General features: G+C 48.1%; 1 protein-coding gene across 1 annotated transcript; it reads left to right on the top strand.

Annotated features, from left to right (window-relative positions):
- The first annotated feature begins 8,218 nt into the window (after positions 1-8,218).
- LOC135391952 (uncharacterized) lies at positions 8,219-15,626 on the top strand. Its single transcript, XM_064622534.1, has 2 exons — positions 8,219-8,834; positions 13,918-15,626. Exons 1-2 carry the CDS (start codon positions 8,353-8,355, stop codon positions 14,723-14,725), a joined length of 1,290 nt encoding a protein of 429 aa, XP_064478604.1. The 5' UTR covers positions 8,219-8,352; the 3' UTR covers positions 14,726-15,626.
- The last annotated feature ends 4,145 nt before the right edge of the window (positions 15,627-19,771 follow it).

Genomic DNA, 19,771 nt, shown 5'->3' with positions numbered 1-19,771 from the left:
TTTCAAAGAAAAGCGCCCTTTCCAGGGGTGATTTACACGGAATACACCCTCTAAAAAGGGTGTTACAGACCATGTACGGTGTAAAAAGAGGTGTCAGTTATAGGACAAGCCATTTACACCCATAAGGGTGTTTTCCAGTTTACAGTGTAGCAGAGTGGGGGACATTCCTCGTTAAAAGCCATTCTTCTTCAAAGTCCTGAAAAGATGCGCGCACGTTCAGCTACAAGCCTCTACAAAATGATCTAATTAGCAAATGAGTAAACTCGATTAGGAATTCGAATCGAATATACAATCATCCGCCTCCGTATTAAAAAAATCCGAACATTCGCAGAGTCCTATATTGCTGTATATCATTAATGCACCAGTATACATGTGTGGCAACGAAGACGTCCGTGACAGGGCAATAATTACACCATTACTCTATTTCCCGCACTATTATTCATTTCTACCCTTTTGTGCACCGTCTACGGGCGTTTATGTTTATTCGCTATAGGAGGCACTCCGAGCCTTGTATTCGCTATATGGGTCCGAGCGCCTCAAGTGAACTTGTTTTTACGTTTTAGTGCCCCTTTAAACCCTGTTCTCTTCGCATTGCGTGTGAATAACAGCAACCATCTACACGAAGTGTGTTTAATGCCCTTCATATCGTTGGCGTTTAGTCAAGTATTTACCTGTGACGCTCTGTGAACTATATGTATGCGTTTGTTGATAAAATGACATGGTTGACATCACGACCTACTAGATTACAAAGACCATGTCATAGGCACCCCTTCCCAGCGCCGCCAGGGGGATGAACGTGTAGTGTATTTCTATTGTTGGGAAAAACTCACGTGACCTCTAGCGTTGGGCCAATCGTTGCACGACAGTTGAGTAGCTTTTTGCTTTGCTTTTTTTTTTTTTTGTCTCGCTGGGTGACCTGTGACGTTGGCGATGCTTTCCCTTTCTCATCTATTCTCTCCCTCTCCCCCGCTTTGGCGGTTCTTGGTGGTTGTGGATTTTCGTTCGCGTCGAGTGAAATAAATAAAATGCGAAATCGTTGGCTGTTTCTGTTACACAAAGTGCTTTATTTTTCGGAACAGGTATTTCCGAATCGTATTTCCAATCGAGTATCGACAACATGTTAAGGGAAGGACGCTAAAAACCATCCAAAGCGGTAGCGGCATAGATGCTTTGCTTGCGTCCCAGCTGCACCCACCATACTTCAAAACTTTACGCCAAGTTGCTCCGGCACCGCCGACAAGGATGATTCTATGATTTCTTATGATTTCTATGGCCGACACGGAGTCGCCGGCTTGAGCGCGCCACGGCTTGCGAACGCAAGTTCATAATTTCAAACTGGCCAATGAGCGCTCACATACCGGGGGAGCGGCCACAGGAGCCAATGGGCTGGTGAGAGTTGAGGACTATCCTTGCGTTTGCTGACCAAGAGCGAGGGAGGCTCCGCCTCCTGAATGCCAGCTAATAGGAGGACGCGGAGGGCAGGCACTTACCAATCCTCTGCTCTCGTCTAAGACCCTAAGAGATGGCGCAGCGTTACCGTTGTTTCGCGTGTCGCAAGGCTTCCGCCATGGCGCACCAATCTAACCAACCGACTGCTGAACGAGGCTTAGACAGGAGTGTAGCTACCGTTATTTCTCCTGCCGCAAGGCTTCTGCCAAGGCGCACCAATCTAACCAACGGCTTTGCCGTCCGTCAACATGGGAACGAGGCGACGAGGCCAAGCGGAAGTCGCGCGTACGGACGGTGAAGCCGTTGGTTAGATTGGTGCGCCATGGCAGGACCAAGGGGATGAAACTCGCGAGTTCCTTTGCGGACTAAAGTGAGGCGCTGCGAGCCTTTCGCGTCATCAAACGTCATGAAACGTCAAAATTGTTACGTCGAAGCGCGAGTTCTCTACCGAGAGCATCCCATTGGCTCCTGCGGCCGCTCTCCTGGTATGCGAGCGCTCATTGGTCCGTTTGAAATTATAACCTTTTCGTGGCGCGGGAAAGCGGGCACCGCCGTGTCTGGGGTGCCGGAGCAGTTCGCCGTAAAGTTTCGAAATATGGTGCAGCAGGGACGCACGCATAGCATCTTTGCCGGTACAGCTTTGGATGGCTTTTAGTGCCCGTCGATACCGACTCTGCAAAACTCGAATCCTCTTGGATACTTCTGCAAGTAAATTCAGTGATAGATAATTGGAAGGCGCAGGTCTGCTTCGCTTGCTTGGCGCGACAACGATTCAAGAAGGATCAATACTGTGTTTTTCCACTCGATGGCAGGTAAGTCAGTTCCTATTCCATTCTGCCACTTAGCGTAGCATAGCATAGCACCGCACCTGTGGCATATACTCAGCATTTCGGCCGGTAGAATTTTTGGTTTTCACGTTTTCTGATCCCTATTCTGGTCTTTCTTGCTCAGGTATCAACTAGGTACTGCTCAACTCATATCTGCTTCAGAAAAGCATCGGCATGGACGCAATAGAATGGATATGCCACTCTGAGTGGTTGGAACATCATCTTTTGGCCTAGCAGCTGCACAGGTTCCTTTGTGACGGGTCAGCCTTGACATGTGACACTATACAAGCAGCAAAGGGATATGGACATGTTTCCTGTCATGCTGGATTTGTGAATGTGTGTGCCTGTGCAGTGAATTTACTGATCTACTGTGAAGTCTTCCACTTGAGACATCAGCTAACAGTGAATGTGAAGTTGCTTCGGATATTACTCGAACTTCAGGAACAATGTTCATGTAAAGTTCGTGTTTGGCGCAGATACAGAAGACTGCATATGTGTGATTTGGAAATACCAATCCCGAAAAATAAAGCACCTTGTGCAACAGAAAGAGCCAACGCTTCCGCGTTTTATTTATTTCACTGGATGCGAACGAAAATCCAGAACCGCCAAAGCGGGGAGAGAACAGATGGGAAAGGGAAAGAGAACCCCTCGGCAGCGTCGCTTTACGTCACGCGTCACCCATGGAGACAAAATAAAACAAAGCAAAAAACTACTCTACCGAGGCCCAACGATTGGCCCGACGTCTGAGGTCACGTGAGTTTTTCCCGACAATAGAAATATACTACACGTTCATTCCCCTGGCAGGACCGCAGGAGCCTTGCGGCGGGCAAGGGATTCGGCCAGCTCCAGGTGCTTGGAATAAGGGTGTGTTCGTTTATTAAACTCGGGCGACCCGCGAGTCGGAGTCGTGACGTATGAGAGTCATCGTACGTCATCGACTCTAGCGACTCACCTCGAAAGGAGAGTCGGTGTGAGTTGACTCTTGATCACCTCTAGTGTTGAATCCTTGAATTTTAGAACGGGAGTTAGTGTCACGTGGGCGACGTCATGAGAGCTACGCCGCAGCATTTTCGCCCACCAAGAGTCGGCTCTCGAGTTGCTCGAGTCCAATAAACGAACGCAACATTTATTTTACCACTCTCCAATTTTGCTTGAATGCCTGGTCAGTGGCAAATTCCAGTCGAAAGCGTTCAATATAGCATTATTATTATTACTGCGTGATGCGGGTTCTCTTGTCTGCGGAAATACCTTTATTCAGTGTTAGTGTTCACGATAACACAGTTGTGTAGTGTGACAGTATTTACAGTGTTAGTCTACTGACGCCAACCCGTCGTTCAATGATTTCGTGATCACTGATGTCCAATTTCATTATGACCTAACTACGGACAAAGTTTAAAAAAAAAATACTGAAACGCTCCAAAAGCCTTATAACGGAACACCTTACGAGCTTATATTGTTGCACGTTGAGCTACGGCCTGCGACCAGGTTGATGCTGGACGCAATCTGATTTCAATTAAAAAAAAAAAAGGCAAGTGACGACGACAACCTCTTTGTCTTCCACAGTCGAACTTAGGCATGCCTTTCTCAGCTCTAATTTGGAGAAACTTCTCTCCGCGGTTGCCACTGACACCGGCAGTGCACTGTAAACTGAAAAACACCCTTATGGGTGTAAATCGCGTGTCCTATAATTGACTCCTCTTTTTACACCGTATGGTCTGGAACACCCTTTTTAGAGGGTGTATCCCGTGTAAAACGCCCTTTGAAAGGGTGCTTTTCCTTGAAAATGCCGTCTTTTGCACCCTTTATACACCTTTTTAGGAGGGTGTTTAACGATCTTACACCCTCCTAAAAGGGTGTTTAAAGGGTGCAAAAGAGGGCATTTTCAACGAAAAGCGCCCTTTCCAGGGGTGATTTACACGGAATACACCCTCTAAAAAGGGTGTTCCAGACCATGTACGGTGTAAAAAGAGGTGTCAGTTATAGGACAAGCCATTTACACCCATAAGGGTGTTTTCCAGTTTACAGTGTGTGACGAGAATCCTCAACGACACCCATGTGTTGGGAAAATTGCATGTCGCAGAGGTTGCTGTCCAAAATGAACCGAAGGACGCCACGGGGAGTACTAGCTGCGACCAGCAGGCTGCATTGGTGGAAAAGCTCTTCGCAAAGGTCCCGGCCGATGAAGACAGTAGTTTATCTAGAATCACAGACATTGGGGGGGGGGGGGGGGTCATCATTACAGCTATGTCGTGCAGAAAAAAAAAAGGGGAGTCTGGATAAATCACTGGGAGAAGACAATATACTTACTTGCTTTGTCTCTCATGGCATTATGGAGATCTCGACACCGTTTGAGAAGTTCTTCCTTTTCTGGAAGTTGCGTGAAGTCATAAGGAAAGCACCGAAGGTTCACGTGATGCTGTTCCTCAATTGACATTCATTGACTTCATTCTGTCAGCGCCCATGTCATACGCAAGGACCTTGACAGTGCGTGCATGCATTGCGTTAGAAAATCAATTAGAAAATTTCAAATTAGAAAATGCAATGCATTTTCTAATTTGAAATGTAGCCGCAACATGCTTTCAGGAGCCTTTGTCGTTTGCGACGATGTCACCCGTATTGCTTTGCATGTTCTTGCTTATCGTGTCATACAACTGTGGATACGTTGAAGTTTGTTATCTGCCCGGGCAGCGATACAGCAGGCAGACACTGGCATCCGGCTTCTGTGCCACTATAGCCAGCGCGTTCCGCCGCGTGCCCGGCGTCCGTTCACCGATGGCGTTCTGCTGCCTCCATGTACAGGACCGGGAGGACCTCGAAATCCACGATATCGAAATTCACGTTCCAAACAAGGAAAATCAAGGAGAATGCTCGATTGCTTCTTAAGATGACATGCCGTGTTTAAAGGGAGACTTCGTAATTAATTCGTAAATGATGACAATACGAAACCGAAACCAACATGCAAAGCGCACAGCGGTTCGCCCGGAGGAAGATACTGTGACGTCACCCAGCATTGTCGTCTGCTACGAAACGAAGCTTGCATTCTTCCATGCAGGATGACGTCGGCAGTGTTGCTTTCAGCGCCCTCTTGCTTCACAGAGGCGAAGCGCTTGCTTCGTAATAATTCGTTCGAATGAAATCTGTGCACTCTGGGAACACGATATTCCGTGTGTATGTTCCTGACACCCCAAGGGTTACTCCTATGTCACAATCGTTGTGGTGATTTTGTTGCGGAGTCCCACTTTAAGTGTGTCTGTAGCTGTAACAGCGTTCCCTCGCTACACTTCCCTGTATGACTCATGTGAGCTCAATTCGTTTTAGCGAACGAAAGCTACATTTTGGCGGCCGTTAGGCTTAGCAAGGCGGACACGACGGAGCAGCACGTCGGTTAGTTTATTATTAGGTTAGTCCTGTTTGAATTTGTATGTCCAGGTTAGTCTAGTGTAGCTGTGTTGGCAGTTTCCCGCGCACGACGGTGCATTTTATAGTCAAGTCAGATACAGTTGTTTATTTTGCAACGGGGATTTCGATCACTTTATTTGCGGGGGCCGCACAGGTTGCCCACCCCTAAAGCCGGCTCTGCCAGCAGGGGCTAGTGGTGCTATCTCAGCCCTGTGTCTCGGCACCAGGGATTTGCGGAGGTTTCGATCGGCAAGTCATGTGACAACGAAAAGGGAAGTCGTTCTCGTCTCCACCAAAGACGAATAGCATCTTGCGTGAAGTGGCCACCACCGGAACTGGTGGTGGTGGGTGGTGAAAGGGCTCACCGTTGTCGGCCTCACAGAGGTGGGCAACGTCACGACTGACGCCCTGGAGGAATGTGCGTCCTGGGCCGACTTCTAAGGGAACATGTGCCGACATATGTCTGAAAGCGTCTGAGGAAAACCCAGGAAAAATCCCAGACAGCACAGCCGGTACTTGTGCACAGCCGGCACGCTGGAACTTGTGCTGCCTCTGTACTGCGTCCTTTGCCTTCTCGTACGTCCTGTCTCCAGAGTAGTTGCTAGGTGGCGTGATCCGCGCGTCATCGTGCACGCGCTCTGTTGTGTCTTCTGCTTCTAAATCTGTCGCGCGCCGCGGAAGCAGCGCGTATTCCACGTGATTCAATCATTCGCGCCCTGTATACAAGCGGCGGAAAGCGTCATACACCTCTCACTTCGTGCCTCTCCCGGTCTGATTATGTTTTCCTACACTTCTGTAACCGACGTGCCCAGCCAACGGCAACTGGATATCTAAAGTTTGAAGCATAGAAAACTAACAGGCAAAAATGGGAAAAGTCTAGCACTCGCGAGTGAATAAGATGAGTATTTAATGATATTGAAATATTTAAATATTTTATTTTACTAAAGAACAAGCTTTCCTTCATCAGGTGCGATATGCATTGAACACTTGGTACAGATATTTATACTAATGTACATCAGAGAAAGGGGACAAAGAAGATGGTGAGGAGGAAATACAAATTCTTATTAGAGAGGACTGAGGGCGCGAAAATGAAAATACAAAAGTAGGCGATGTACAGTAAGGAGTGTTATCGGAGACAAAAACCGTTGAGAGATCTGAGGTTCAGAGGGAGAGTTCGGGTTCCCTCAGTCCCCTTTAGTAAGAAGTTGTATTTCCTCCTCACCACCTCCTTTGTCCCCTCTCTCTCTGATGTACATTAGTATAAATATCTCTACCAAATGTTCAATGTATATCGCACCTGACGAAGGACGGCGCCGTCCGAAAGCTTGTTTTTCACTCTAATATTACACGCATAGACTCAACAGTCACCAGACTCCTCATCAATGCAAGTTGGCACAGCGCCAATTCGCTCTCGCTCTCTGAAGCTCACACCATGTCTGCGGTATAATTTGTGTTTTTCTTCCTTTTGCGTATGACAGATCATGCAATGCCAATGCAGTTTCCATTGCGATGAAACCAGTTTTCGATTTTGGATTTTTTTTTTTTAAAGTAGCGCCATCGCAAATTTTGTTATACAAACACACGGTATCGAACTATGGGGTGGACAACACTTCAATGCAAAACAGCAACGAATACAAAAATTGGAGCCCCACTTGTTTGCAGGCAGCAACCACAGCTATGAATAAACTTTCTTGAGCACGATGTCAATATGTCACATCATTATACACGTATATCAGTAAATATCAAGTAACGATTACTATTTACTTACGTCACAGATATATTTTTTTATGGCCTAAGCTGCGCCCTTGCGCCATTAAACTTCGAATCGTCATCATCATCACAGATACATTTTAATCGCGTATAAATAAGTTGTTGTTTCCGATAGATTACTGACAGCCGACTCCGATCATCGACTCGCTAATTTCGCTGACGAGCAGCAGAAAGGGTCAGACACCGTATCAAGACACGGAAACAACCATATTTTGCCTGAACACTTCGAGCCCCCTGTTCTGGAGCTGGAGCTGCTGCATTCGATAACGTTTTTGCTGTTTTTTTTTTGTTTTTTTTTTTAAATTCCGTCGTGTGAGCGGCGCACAGTCATGCACTCTTAAAAATGAACTTCACCGCATAGTACGCTCCTAGCCAACCATCACGTGTATCATCAGGCGTACGCCTTTTTTGTGACAATTATGAACAGCATAAGTGTCACAAAAAGGGCGTACGCCTCCCGTTTTCAGCAAATCAGCGCAGGTAACGATATCATTCGAGGTGATGGTTGGCTAGGAGCGTACTATGCGGTGAAGTTCATTTTCAAGAGTGTGGACAGCAGGAAGGAGTGGGGGACAGGGGGTTAGTATGCGTCCTGGGCCGACTTCATGGGGAACTGTGCCGGCATTCGTCTGGAAGGCCCTACCGGGGAAATCCTCAGACACGGAGGAGGCCACCGCGTCTTCAGCACGGCCTTGGCTATACCGCCGCCAAGGGACAGACGCGAAAACGTCTTTTACGTCTACCATCTATACTCTTCGTATGCCGAGGAGGAGGGAAACAGGAAGAGCGGGAACGACGCGCAGGAGGGCAGGCGGGGCTGGAGGCTCGACCACAGCCGGTTGTCTACGCAGTTTAGTTTTATTCTTCCAATGTAATCGTTGCCTTACCGGTTCCCTTGCGCGGCAAGATGACCTCGGCGCGTCCAATATCCGTAACGCAACTCACGGGCGGCTTCGCACCAGACATCGACGGCAGATCCTTTTCCTTCGTGGAAGCTCTGCCGAGCGTGCGTTATTGCTACAGTTGCAATATCGTACCGAAGACTACGTACGTTCTCGAATGTGTGCATTCCTTCTGCAAGTCATGCTACGATCAAGTTCTCGCCAAGGGTCCCAGGTGCCCGATCGACAAGGGAGACTTCGATGTCAAATATGTCCGAGACATGGTGTTTACGCAGAAGCAACTCAAAGCGACGAAGACCATCTGCCACAATTGGATTCATGGCTGCGGATTCGCCGGGAACGTCATGGATATGGCGAAGCATTCCTCGGGATCGTGTGGTTTTCACATGGTTGCTTGCCGTTTCTGCAAAGCGAGTGTGCGGAAGGACGACATGGTGGATCATTTTGTTAGTGGTGGCTGCAAAGCCGAAGATGCATCTTATGAAAGGTCAGTAATGTATTATATTATTATTATTTTTGCACGCGAGTGTTTACTTCAGGGGTGCGTTGAGTACTCCCTGCGAGAGAGATGTGACAGACACTTCTGCTGTGAAGTGTGGTAGTGTAGTGTCTAGTGCCAAATCTGTCCTGTCAAGCGAACCAGGCCACCACCATATACGGCAGGTCCCCCAAGGTCGCCATATTCCCGTGTATTTGTTCCTATCCCGATGCGTGCAATGCCGGAGGCCGCCCTTAGATACCCCATTGTTACCAGACGTTGGCTTGCGTGGATTGTAGCGCGCTAAAGATCCAGTTGAAGCACAATCCAAGCCAGGCCAAGTCACCGAAGGAGAAATGGACGACTGCAGCGCCTGCGGCGCCTGGTACGACAGGTACGCTATGTGATGCACGCAGCCGTGCACTAGATCCTTCCGATCGCTCAACACGTTTAAAAACGGGACCAAAAAGTGAAACACGACAGAGAAAGTTGTTATACGCGTTTTATTTCGACATATAAAGACTAGATTCATTCGCAGAAACAACAAAAACATTTTGCCGCTAAACTTAGCGCGCTGAAGTGATCCGGAACGGCAACAGTGGGGTATCTAGTGGCGGCCTTCTTCGTTGCACGCTTTTCCGAGGTGAGTTTGGGGGACCTGATATACGGCTCTGAAGCGAACCACGTGACCACGCCAGGCCTCCACAGCTCCCCGCCAGTCCCCGCATTTGCGGCAGTAGAAAAATAAAATCACGTCACAGTCACGTGGTATTACATCGTCAGGCATCATGACGGATGCCCATTGGCCGCAGGAGGATGCGCGCTCCGGGATTGGTTGATAGTTTCGAAATATCTGACAGCTCACTTTTCGCGGGCAGCTCCAAGCTAGGTCGCCCCGTCTCTGCGGCTCGCCGATGTCGGTTGACCACAACGACCAAAGAGGAAGTGTATGCGCGGGTTTGTTCGTGAGTTATAGTGACTCTGGCAATGTACTGATCTCCGATAAAGTGTCAACCTACGGACATTCTTGCCGAGTCGGAACTGGAATGCTTGGTGAGCTGACGCCTGAGGAACACTTTCGAGCGCTGTCGCATTTTCAAATACAGTGACTAAGAAGAGAGTGTTCGTAACGACAAAAGTATTTCCCGTGACTGTGTGACCCACGGTGCATCGCCAGAATGAGAATAAGATGCTCATCTGTGAAACGCACGCACTCGTGGACTTCGCTCGCCTCCACAAGTAGACTGTGTGTGTGCTTTGCAAGTTCGAACTTGGTTTGGTTTGATTTGGTTGCTGTCTATTCAAGGAACGAAACGTCCTGTACGCACGGTGAATATATGAGTCAAACATTTGAGTTTATATGTTGCATCAATAAATATGTATCTAGCCTATCAAAAATGTCTTAGTTATTTTGGAATAACGGGCGCCAGGTATGAAAACCAGTAGAAGTCAATGGCAGCCAGGGCCGGCCGAAAGCCGAGCCAAACGGAGTGGTTGCTGATTGGTTGGCTGCTAGGCATCACGACGCATTTTCATTGGTCGTATGTCCAGTGTTGCCTGAATTATCTCAAACTATTGGCTCTATGGGGAGCTGTGGGCGCCTGGCGCTTGTTCTTCTACGCTTGTTGTACTGTTCCTGGACACGACTATTATCCCACGTACAGTCTATCAGCTACGGAACTGGAATGCTTCGTGGGTTGGATCGGTTGGAGAGTGAAGAACGCGTTCGGGCGCCGTTGGATTTTGAGGGCTGACAACAAAGACAGGATTACGATTACGTGCCACACAAGTGCCTTCCGCTCTGCAAGCAACGAAAGAAGATGCTCATCATAAAATCGGCCGGCACGGCGTCCTCTTGTGTTCCGTGTTTCAGTGATGTCAATCGGCAGAACAGTTTGTAGAAGTGTTCGCTGGTTTATTCATGCGTCGATGTGATTCAACGTGTGTTGTGCTGTTCCTGGACACGACTATTATCCCACGAACAGTCTATCAACTCCGAAACTGGAATGCTTCGTGAGTTGGAGCGGTTGCAGAGTGAAGAACACGCTTGGGCCGTGTCGGATTTCGAGGGCTGTGTTCGTTTTGCTTCAAGTTCGAACTTAGTTACAGTGCGTCAACAACGCAGTGAACCTTGTATTCACAGTGCACCCATGTATCAGATCTTTGAATCGGTGCTCTGTGTCAAATAAATATTTCTTTTAGCCAAAAAAAGCTTCAGTTATTTTGAATATCGGGTAGGTAGGAGTGAAATCCGGTAGAAGTCGATGGTAGCCAGAACCGACCGAAAGCTCAGCCAAAGTTAAGGCTCCTGATTGGTCGACTGGCATTGCATAATATCTACAACGTTGCACTCTCATTGGTCGTGTGCCCAGTGTTGTGTGAATTATCTCAAACTATGGGCTCTATGGGGAGCTGTTGGAGCCTGGAGCTGTCGAGCACTTAGCGGAGCGTGGCCACGGAAACGGGAGGTTGGTTAACAGTGTCGAGCACAGTACATCGTGTTTCCATTTTAGCTGTACCAGATCATTAAAAAAAATCCTCCACCCGAGAAACGTCATCATTGACGTTGGTATACAGACTGAAACCGAAACAAATCGGAAGATGAGGGCTGGGTTCCACGAATGGGTACTTGCTCGCAGCCTCATATTAAAAGGAAAGTACGACCGAAGGTCGCGTCCCTTCCAGGGACCATCGTAATCCCCTCAAGACCGTGGCTTTCGGACGCCACCTTGTTCGCCTCTGGCTTCGAGTGTAGTTCAACTCTACCAAATTGGTGGCGCTGTCGAGCACGATGACGTCATTTGTCTACAAACAGGGAGATGCCTATTGCATTAGAACACTTTCAATTTTGCCATTAGCTCACCTTGCCGGCCATTAGGAATGGAGCTGCTTATGCAGTGATGCCTGTGAGCTGGCTGGTTAACAGATATTTCAATTGACTTTTTACTTCGACGCTTTCAGGGAAATGTTAGCTAGCAGGATTGAAGGCAGTCATTACTTAGAGCGACTCTGCTTAACGCGAGCGTACATTGAGACAGCCATTGCCAGGTTTTGCTATGCATGAGCTGAAACCGAAACAAAGCGCGTCTCAGCCGCGAGGAGTGCAGTGTTTATTCCACTATGGAGGGTCACGCGCTTTGGAGCGATAAAACTGATTGGAGTAGGCGTTGATCTGTCGGCCAGATAAGTATCCGGAGGCCAAGGTCGAGTCTTTTCCTCCGCTCCTGAAGTGCGTGATTTCGGTTTCAGCTCATTTGCATAGCTATATTTGGCAATAGATATCTCAATGTGCGTACGCGTTTCAGGATTTCTAAGAGACGGAGTTGCTCTAAATAATGACTTCCTCCAATTCTGCTGTCTCACGTTTACCTGAAAGCTTCTAATAAGAGCTTAAATTAAAATACATCTATTAATTAGACACCTCATTGCACACGCAACCTTATTACGAATGGTCGCCAGGTCGGGTAAAATAATGACAAAATTGAAAGTGTACAAATTCGATTTCCTCTTCGTTAAATGTTTATTTAAAATTGTATTTTTAAAAATTTTTCGAAGAATAATTTTATTACAAAACTGAGGGCAGCATAGATGTCGTTCTTGCAGTTGAGTTACACTGCCAGGCGGACATTCTCTCGAAGAAAGTACGCAACTACAAGATAACGAAATTCATTAATAAACTCTTTAATTAGGAAATTCTGGGTACCAGCGAGAACTAAAAAAAAAAAAATCCTGAAACGCGCACGTACTTTGAAATATCCATCGCCGAATATCGCTATTCAAACGAGACGAAACCAAAACCACGCGTCTCAGGAGCGCATCCTCTTCGCCGACGGAGGCTTATCTGGTTCGGAGAGCAGTTAGTTGATCTGGTAGAATGATAATAATAAAATAATAATAATAAAAGTGGTTGATCGGCCAGCAGATCAGCATTCGGCAGCCGCTCCAGTCATATCCATCGCTCTAGAGCACGTGACCCTCTGACGTGAAAAGAGCGTAGCGCTCCCTGCGCTCCTGATCCACGCGGTTTCGGTTTCGGCTCATTTGCTTAGCAAAATTCGGCGATGGATATTTCAACGCAGGTGCACGTTTCAGGATTTAAAAAAAAAGTAGAATGGCTTTCAATGAGGATAGTCTCTCATGCTGCTATCTCGCTTCTGCCCTAAATCCCCGAATTAACGGGTTAATTAATGAATTTTAGATAATTAGTCGTCTTGTTGTTACGTACCCTCTTCGAGAGGACGCCCGCTTAGGCCGTCTAACTCAACCGCAAAATACGACATATATACTGCCCTAGTAGCGTTGGTATAAATAATCCGCAAAGCATAAAATAAAAAAAACGTATTGTGTTTCACAATTTATCCAACTGTTTCTTCTGGCGTGTACACGCGTATTTTTCAACGTTTTTGTAAAATACATAACGGTACGCGATACTGAGTGATGGGACTAGTATGTTAGAAGTGCACTGAAGAGCCCTCATGTGAGCGAAATCAATTCACGTCCTGGCCAATGTGGCGTCGATCATGAACATAGTTTCTCTTGCGACGAAAGAGAGAGAGAGGGGATTAAAAAAGGATTTATTACTATTAATATTATTAGTAGTAGTATCGTTCTTTTTGTAGAATAGACCTCTCCCCGTTTGAAAACAAATGACGTCATAGTGTTCGACAGCGCCACCAACTTGGTAGAGTTGAACTAAGCTCAAAGCTAGGGGGGCGAACAAGGTCGCGCCCGAAAGCCACCGTCTTGAGGGGATTACGATGGTCTCTGAAAGGGACGCGACCTTAGGTCCTACTTTTCTTTCAATAGGAGGCAGCGAACAAGTGTCCATTCGTAGAACCCAGCCCTCCTCTTCCGATTTGTTTCAGTTTCAGTCTGTCTACCAACGTCACGATGACGTTTCTGGGGTAGAGATCTATTGATATACACCCACCTACCGTTTTTGTTTTTCTTTCTTTTTTTATCATTGTCATTCGCAGAAGTGCAGTTCCGTGCATGACAAATATCGATAGGAGATTTCAATCTGCCCCCAACGCTCTCTTCGCTTCATTACGTGTTGTTACTTTTTTTGACGTTACTTTTATTCTTCGTGTAGTGTTCCGGTCTTGGCTTTGCATGCCGGAAAACAGCCAGGAGGGTATCGTGGCATGCCAACACTCTCGGAGCCTACTGCGAACGTCCTCTTGATTGACGGCGACCAGTCAAGCACACGTCCGACTAAAGACACCGACTGCGAAGCATCAACCGTAGAAGACGAAGGTATTGGCATAGAAGATGGGACACCACGAAAGTTGTGGGACGCCGGGAAGACGCCGCAACCCGAAGACTTGGAACTGTTATCTGCCGAGGAAGAGGAGAAGTTTCGAACCAGGGGCCCAAAATCCTACGCGACGTCCATAGGCGATGTCTTCGACGGAAATCTACACGAGACCTGTGAAAACCTGCTGTCCCTTATTCCCGTCGAAGCGTCCAGCAGCAGCGTAGAAGTTGGCATCAACGTCTGTCCTTCTCCGAGCCGAAGCCGAGACAGTTCGTTGTTCAGGATTGGTAACCGCTGTGCCTATCTGAAGGCCTTCATTCCCAGCAGGGACACAAACCTGAGGCTGTATCTCGCCGTGCGTCGAAGCACGGACAAGAAGCCTGTTTCTGAGCGGGTATGGCACAAGCTGGTCATCAAGTGCTCCAAGCACCAGCTCCGCAGCGGGACCAACAGATGCACGTGCGTTCAGGTCTGGTTCAGGAACGACGGGAACCTGCAAGAGATCATCGGCTTTCATCTGAAACCCGAGTTCGATGTTGTCGGTGGCGCTTACGTGCCATTCAGTGTCGGCGATTTGGAGAGAAAGAACTGTGTTCAAGACGGACAGATCACTGTTGTGCTGGAAGGCGCGGTGGCATCGTGAAAGCGCCTGGGGAGAACATGGTGGTGCGAATGGTAATTTTAAAACCGAGGCAAATACAGAGCGAATAGTTATACAGGGTGTTCCTTTCTATCTGTATGAGATAACGTAAGAATAGCATGAATGCCGCTTTTGCAGTCTGATACGGTCACGCTGAAATCCTCTCGAAGGGTATATGTACATCTAGTAGTTACTGGATGACTAATTACCTAAAATTCATTTCCGTATTCAAAAATCCGCACATTCGCACAGTCCTATTGCTGTATACCATTGATGCATCAGTACGAAGACATCCCAGTGACCATGTGAAGCAGGAAAATGATTGCAATGTATTGCTAGAGGTGTTGTTGTGGTTGTCACATTAACGCTAACCGTTACTCTGATTCGTATAGTCCCGCGCTATTATATTCAATGTGTATCATTTTGTACATTTTACCGTCTACAAGCCAAGCGACATATCTGATCTCCATGTAGTCATCGAAAAGTGTATTTGCAAAATATACCTTAACCAAACACTGAAGTATACAACCCTGTTCTTTTCGTATTACATGAGGATAAAAGTAACCAGCTGCACGGAGTGCGTTTGCAGCCCTTCGTATAGTTGGCGTTTATCCATGGTATTTACCTATATGACGCTTTGTGAACTATGTATTGCTTTTCTTGAGGCAGTGACGTGGTTGACACACCATGTGCATCTCTTGTGCCAAAAGCCACGTTCTTTGCTTGTTCGTGCCATTGTTTGTATACCTACTTGAGTTATACTTCAAACGCTTTTTCGTTCTAGTTTGACGACCCATGACCTTTTCTGTATTCTTTTTTTCCCAGTATACGACTGTTATTTTGTTTATTGCTTTTTTGATACTAAGAAAAAGAATAAATTCCGCGTTACTTTTGTACTAAAGCACGATGCATTCCTCACGTTTACTCAGGAAGGCGGGAAGCAAAGAGTGACTTTTACTATTGATTGATTCACTGATTGATTATGTGCCACCAAGTCGTCCAGAACGATCTATTCCTAACGTGTTCTGTCAGGTGAGAACTGCTATACTACACCATGAGAAAATCACAAATATCCTAGAAACGTCCGAAATATGTCCTGTCACGGACATGCGGGTTTTTCTTTCGACATCTCCGTAAGCATCAGGGCGTCATGTGACGCGTGGAAAACAACCATGTCTCCCTACCAGATACAAAAAAATGTCCCTCAGAGGCAGGAAAAAGGAAGAGTAATGTGATTGTGTAGGGCTACTGAAAAAATTGGTCGCCTTGGAAACGGAACGGGAATGGAGTGAGGGCATCAGAAAGGAGTGGGAGTATGTCCTGGGCCGACTTCACCGGGAACTCGGAGGTGCTAGACTCGAATTCTACCACCGGCTGTGCTGCCTCAGGTATTCCCGCAGACTTTCCAGGCGCTTGAAGTCGTCCAGGAAGACATCCTGAACTCTGTGCCTCCTATATTCCTTCCTGTTATCCTCACTCCACCTGTCCTCCTCTGTACACCGCTCATAGCCACAGTCGCTTCGCGGTGCTAACTCCCACCAGTCTTTCGCGAGACCCTGAACTGAACATCAGAGAGTGGATACTGACCCGCTATCATTGGCGTAACCGTTTCTTTCTTCCGAATGCATTACCAAAGGTACGATTTCGGGTAGGGTTTGAACCCCCCGAAACCCATCCCCCCCGTCTCTGGCTACGCCACTGCCCGCTGTACAAACGGCGATGCAGTGGAAATTGAATAATGTACAACTCGGGCCATTCCGAAATGTAATTAGCGGATGGGGTGCCTCACACATCACACCCTCTGACCACACCCATGAGCGGACCACGTGACGACATTCATACGCAGCGCTGCGCATACTTCGGTCGTCGGTAGAAGTATACTGTATTCCCGTAGCACGAAAGGGTCACACTTCAAAACGGTGATCAGGATACGGAAGATGATTGCTCCGGCAAAATAAGATGGCTCTTGCGGATATCGGTGTCAAGATACGGCCATTGTTTTGTATTCGGTGCGCAACATCGTAACGCCTCGCTGGACTGATGGGATTTTCCTGGCGGATCTATCGAAGATGGCGTCAAGGTAAGAACAAATAAGCTACAAAAGGGGCATGTTGGTACATGACTGATGACGTAAGGGCCAGCTCTCACTTGGTGACTGCCTTACTGTGTGCCGTCTTTCGTCTGCCGAACGCTGCCGTAGTACTTCCGGTAATGGGATTGGTTTGGTGGACCAGTCGGTGTAGACTTCCAGTGCACCCTCGTTCTTTTCCAGGATGGCTTCTTGTACAAGCGCCTTGGCCACAATGCTTGGGACATGTGACTTCTTTCTGAGACCCCCGAAGAGAGCAAGAACACTGCGGTCCCTGTCGAAGGAACGGTGGCTCTTCCGCTCTGGAGCTCGGTATCTTTTAGGTGTACCTCCCCAGTTTCCTGAAGCGAGACCGGCGCGATGGCGGCGTATTCTGCGGATGATCTTCTTCCCAGCGTGTGACCTGTGTAGTCTGTCATACTGTCGCAACAAACGTTCAGTAGCAAAAAAGACGAACAGGCATTGATCCCGCTTCACCGTAGACAAGTTCGCTGGATGATTGCTGCGGGAGACCCAGAGCGTTTCTTAGGCCCATACGGTGAGCTGCCTCGAGCTGAACTAGCCTTGTTGGTGGCGGCAAGGCGTATGGGAGAGCCTGCAGTGTGCGAGAAAGGACAGTATTGTGTAGCGTGCACAACGTCTTGAAGGAGCATCCCCATTCGGTAGCACGGAGTAGTTTCGGTACATTTTGGAAGGCTCCGGTGGTCGACTTGATAGCCGTGACCTGCGGACTCCCCAACTGAGCTTCTCGTCAATGGTGACGCCCAAGAAGCGATGCGTTTTGACACGAGGGATGGTGTGGTCGCGAAGCTTGATCTCGATTTTCCTGCGGCGTCTTCTGTTGATGATCATGGCTTTGGATTTCTCCGTCGAGATGGACAAGCCCGCGTTTTCGAGGTAGTCCGAGGTAATCTCAATCTGTCAATCTCTGTCAGGGCAATGAAAGCCTTCTGTGCATTCTTGCACGCGCACGTGGTCCGTTTTGCTTGCGCATCACAGAAACTACCTGAATCCTGGAACCTTCTCTGAATGGAATTATCTGCGCATCATCTTAGGACCGGAGCCCGCTTGCACGAAACTTCTGCTAGGATCCTAATCTTGAGGCATTTCCTTTGGCGCAGCTCTGGCAGTGCATTTCGCTGATAAAAAAGTGTACGTCAGTAGCACGTGACACAAGCACTAGCAAGGCTGCGCTAAAGGACATTCCTCAAGGTTAGGATCCTAGCAGAAGGTTCGTGCAAGCGGGCCCAGCTCTCACTTGGCGTGGCGTCGTGAGCGGGCGGCGGAAGTAGAAGTGCATTTCCGCCGCCCCGTCAGAGCGCCTATTTTCATGTTCCCACCACAGTGGCATTCCGTCGTCCAATGCAGACGAAAAATCAGGAGGCGTGGCCTTTCTGTGTCATTTTATTGGTCGCCAGTATATCGTTCTCGGCAATCCTCGTCGACGCCGTGAAAGAAGTTCGGCATGGCAGTTTTTCGGCTCGACGTCTCTCCTCTTCCAGCGCCGGAAATGCGCGTCTATTTCCGCCGCCCGCTCACGACGCCGCATCAGGCGTCGCCAAGTGAGAGCTGGCCCTTACGACCGAGTACAACGTTTATCTCAAGAACGACTTCTCCCTCGCGTATTCTCCGTGTCAATAAAGGATTGGTTGACTACAGGCTGTGTGTACAAAATTGGATGCCCAATTCTTTTCTACATTGTTCCCTCGCAGTCTGGTGAAAGCATAGAACTCTCAACTAGAAACCAAGCCAGCGAAGGGCGAGGTATCTCAACCACGACCTACTAGATTATAGCGACCATGTCAGGCGCACCCCTTCTATGCGCCGCATTTTTGGAAGGTAGCGGTGGCGCTTCTGATCGTCCCAGTTCTTGCTTCCTCAACTTCTACAATACTTTGTACTTCAGCTTACCTTAGTATTTCTGTACAAGCGGTGGACGTTCCACAGATGTTTCATTCTGAGGTTGATGATCATCATCATTCTACGCGTTTTTATAGGGGCTATCGCTGTCGTCTGCTACGGTAGTCGTACACACGCTTCTGAATGTTCAGAATTCAAATTTCCATCGTCCAATCATGTTGTGCCGATCAGTAGCGCTCCTGGCGGATCGTGCGGACAGGCTCCTCATAGGGTTTTCTGATTGTGACATGGTCGTTATAATCTAGTAGGTCGTGATCTCAACATGTGAGCCGCCATGATCGATACGGTAGGCCTAGCGCGTTACGAACGGTGTCTCATGCGAGTTTCTCGAGCGCACAGGTGATGGTAGAGAAAACACACACACTTCGCACACGGCATGGCACACGGAGCCCAGCGGAACCGGAAGCGACTTGCATTGGATTGGATATCATTGCGCCGAACGCACCCGGTCTTCACACGTGGAAAGGCCAGAAAGGCTGTGGCAAATCCGGCCGAATCCAGAATATCGATCATGGCGCCTCCCGGGCTTGGACATTGGGAGAGGATCTTGTCCCCGTACAACTCCTTTGCTCTCCCCCATCACTCTCTCTCCCAGCTTTTCTTTTAGCCTCTCTCCTTGTGATTTCTATGGGTGAATAAAGGGAAGCCATTCTTGACGCCAGGTGGAAAAGGGATGCTTCCAGGCGTGACGTTAAGCTTGCCTGGCTTGCCGCCAATTATTAACGCAAACTAGATATACAACGTGTTTCCTCCGTGCCGTCTGCAAGCGGCTCCATGATGATTCGTTTATAGGGTCAGGGTCCACCGCATTACCTCTGTTCATTCTCACTCGATCGCACCTTGCACCTTGTTGTATAACTGAAGCATTCGCCGATGGCTTGGAGTTCGTGCTGCTATATGTTTGATAAGATAATGTCACCGGAAGCTTCAAAGCTGTGATGGCAGAACGTAAATAGGCGTAAATCATACAAAGCTCTCTCGGACGGGAAGTGACGCTTTGGAAACTGCCGTTGAAAGCATCATCCGGGTACGCAGCAAAT

Source organism: Ornithodoros turicata, chromosome 4 (genome assembly GCF_037126465.1).
Source record: "Ornithodoros turicata isolate Travis chromosome 4, ASM3712646v1, whole genome shotgun sequence".
Classification (NCBI taxonomy): domain Eukaryota; kingdom Metazoa; phylum Arthropoda; class Arachnida; order Ixodida; family Argasidae; genus Ornithodoros; species Ornithodoros turicata.
This window is presented reverse-complemented; position numbering and strand designations above follow the sequence as displayed.

What these genes read in the sequence shown, in the direction of transcription:
- LOC135391952 (XM_064622534.1), top strand. Translation starts at nt 8,353, where the DNA reads ATGACCTCGGCGCGTCCAATATCCGTAACGCAACTCACGGGCGGCTTC. An exon ending in GAAGATGCATCTTATGAAAG is followed by an intron (nt 8,835 to 13,917) that starts GTCAGTAATGTA and finishes TTCTTCGTGTAG; the next exon opens with TGTTCCGGTCTTGGCTTTGC.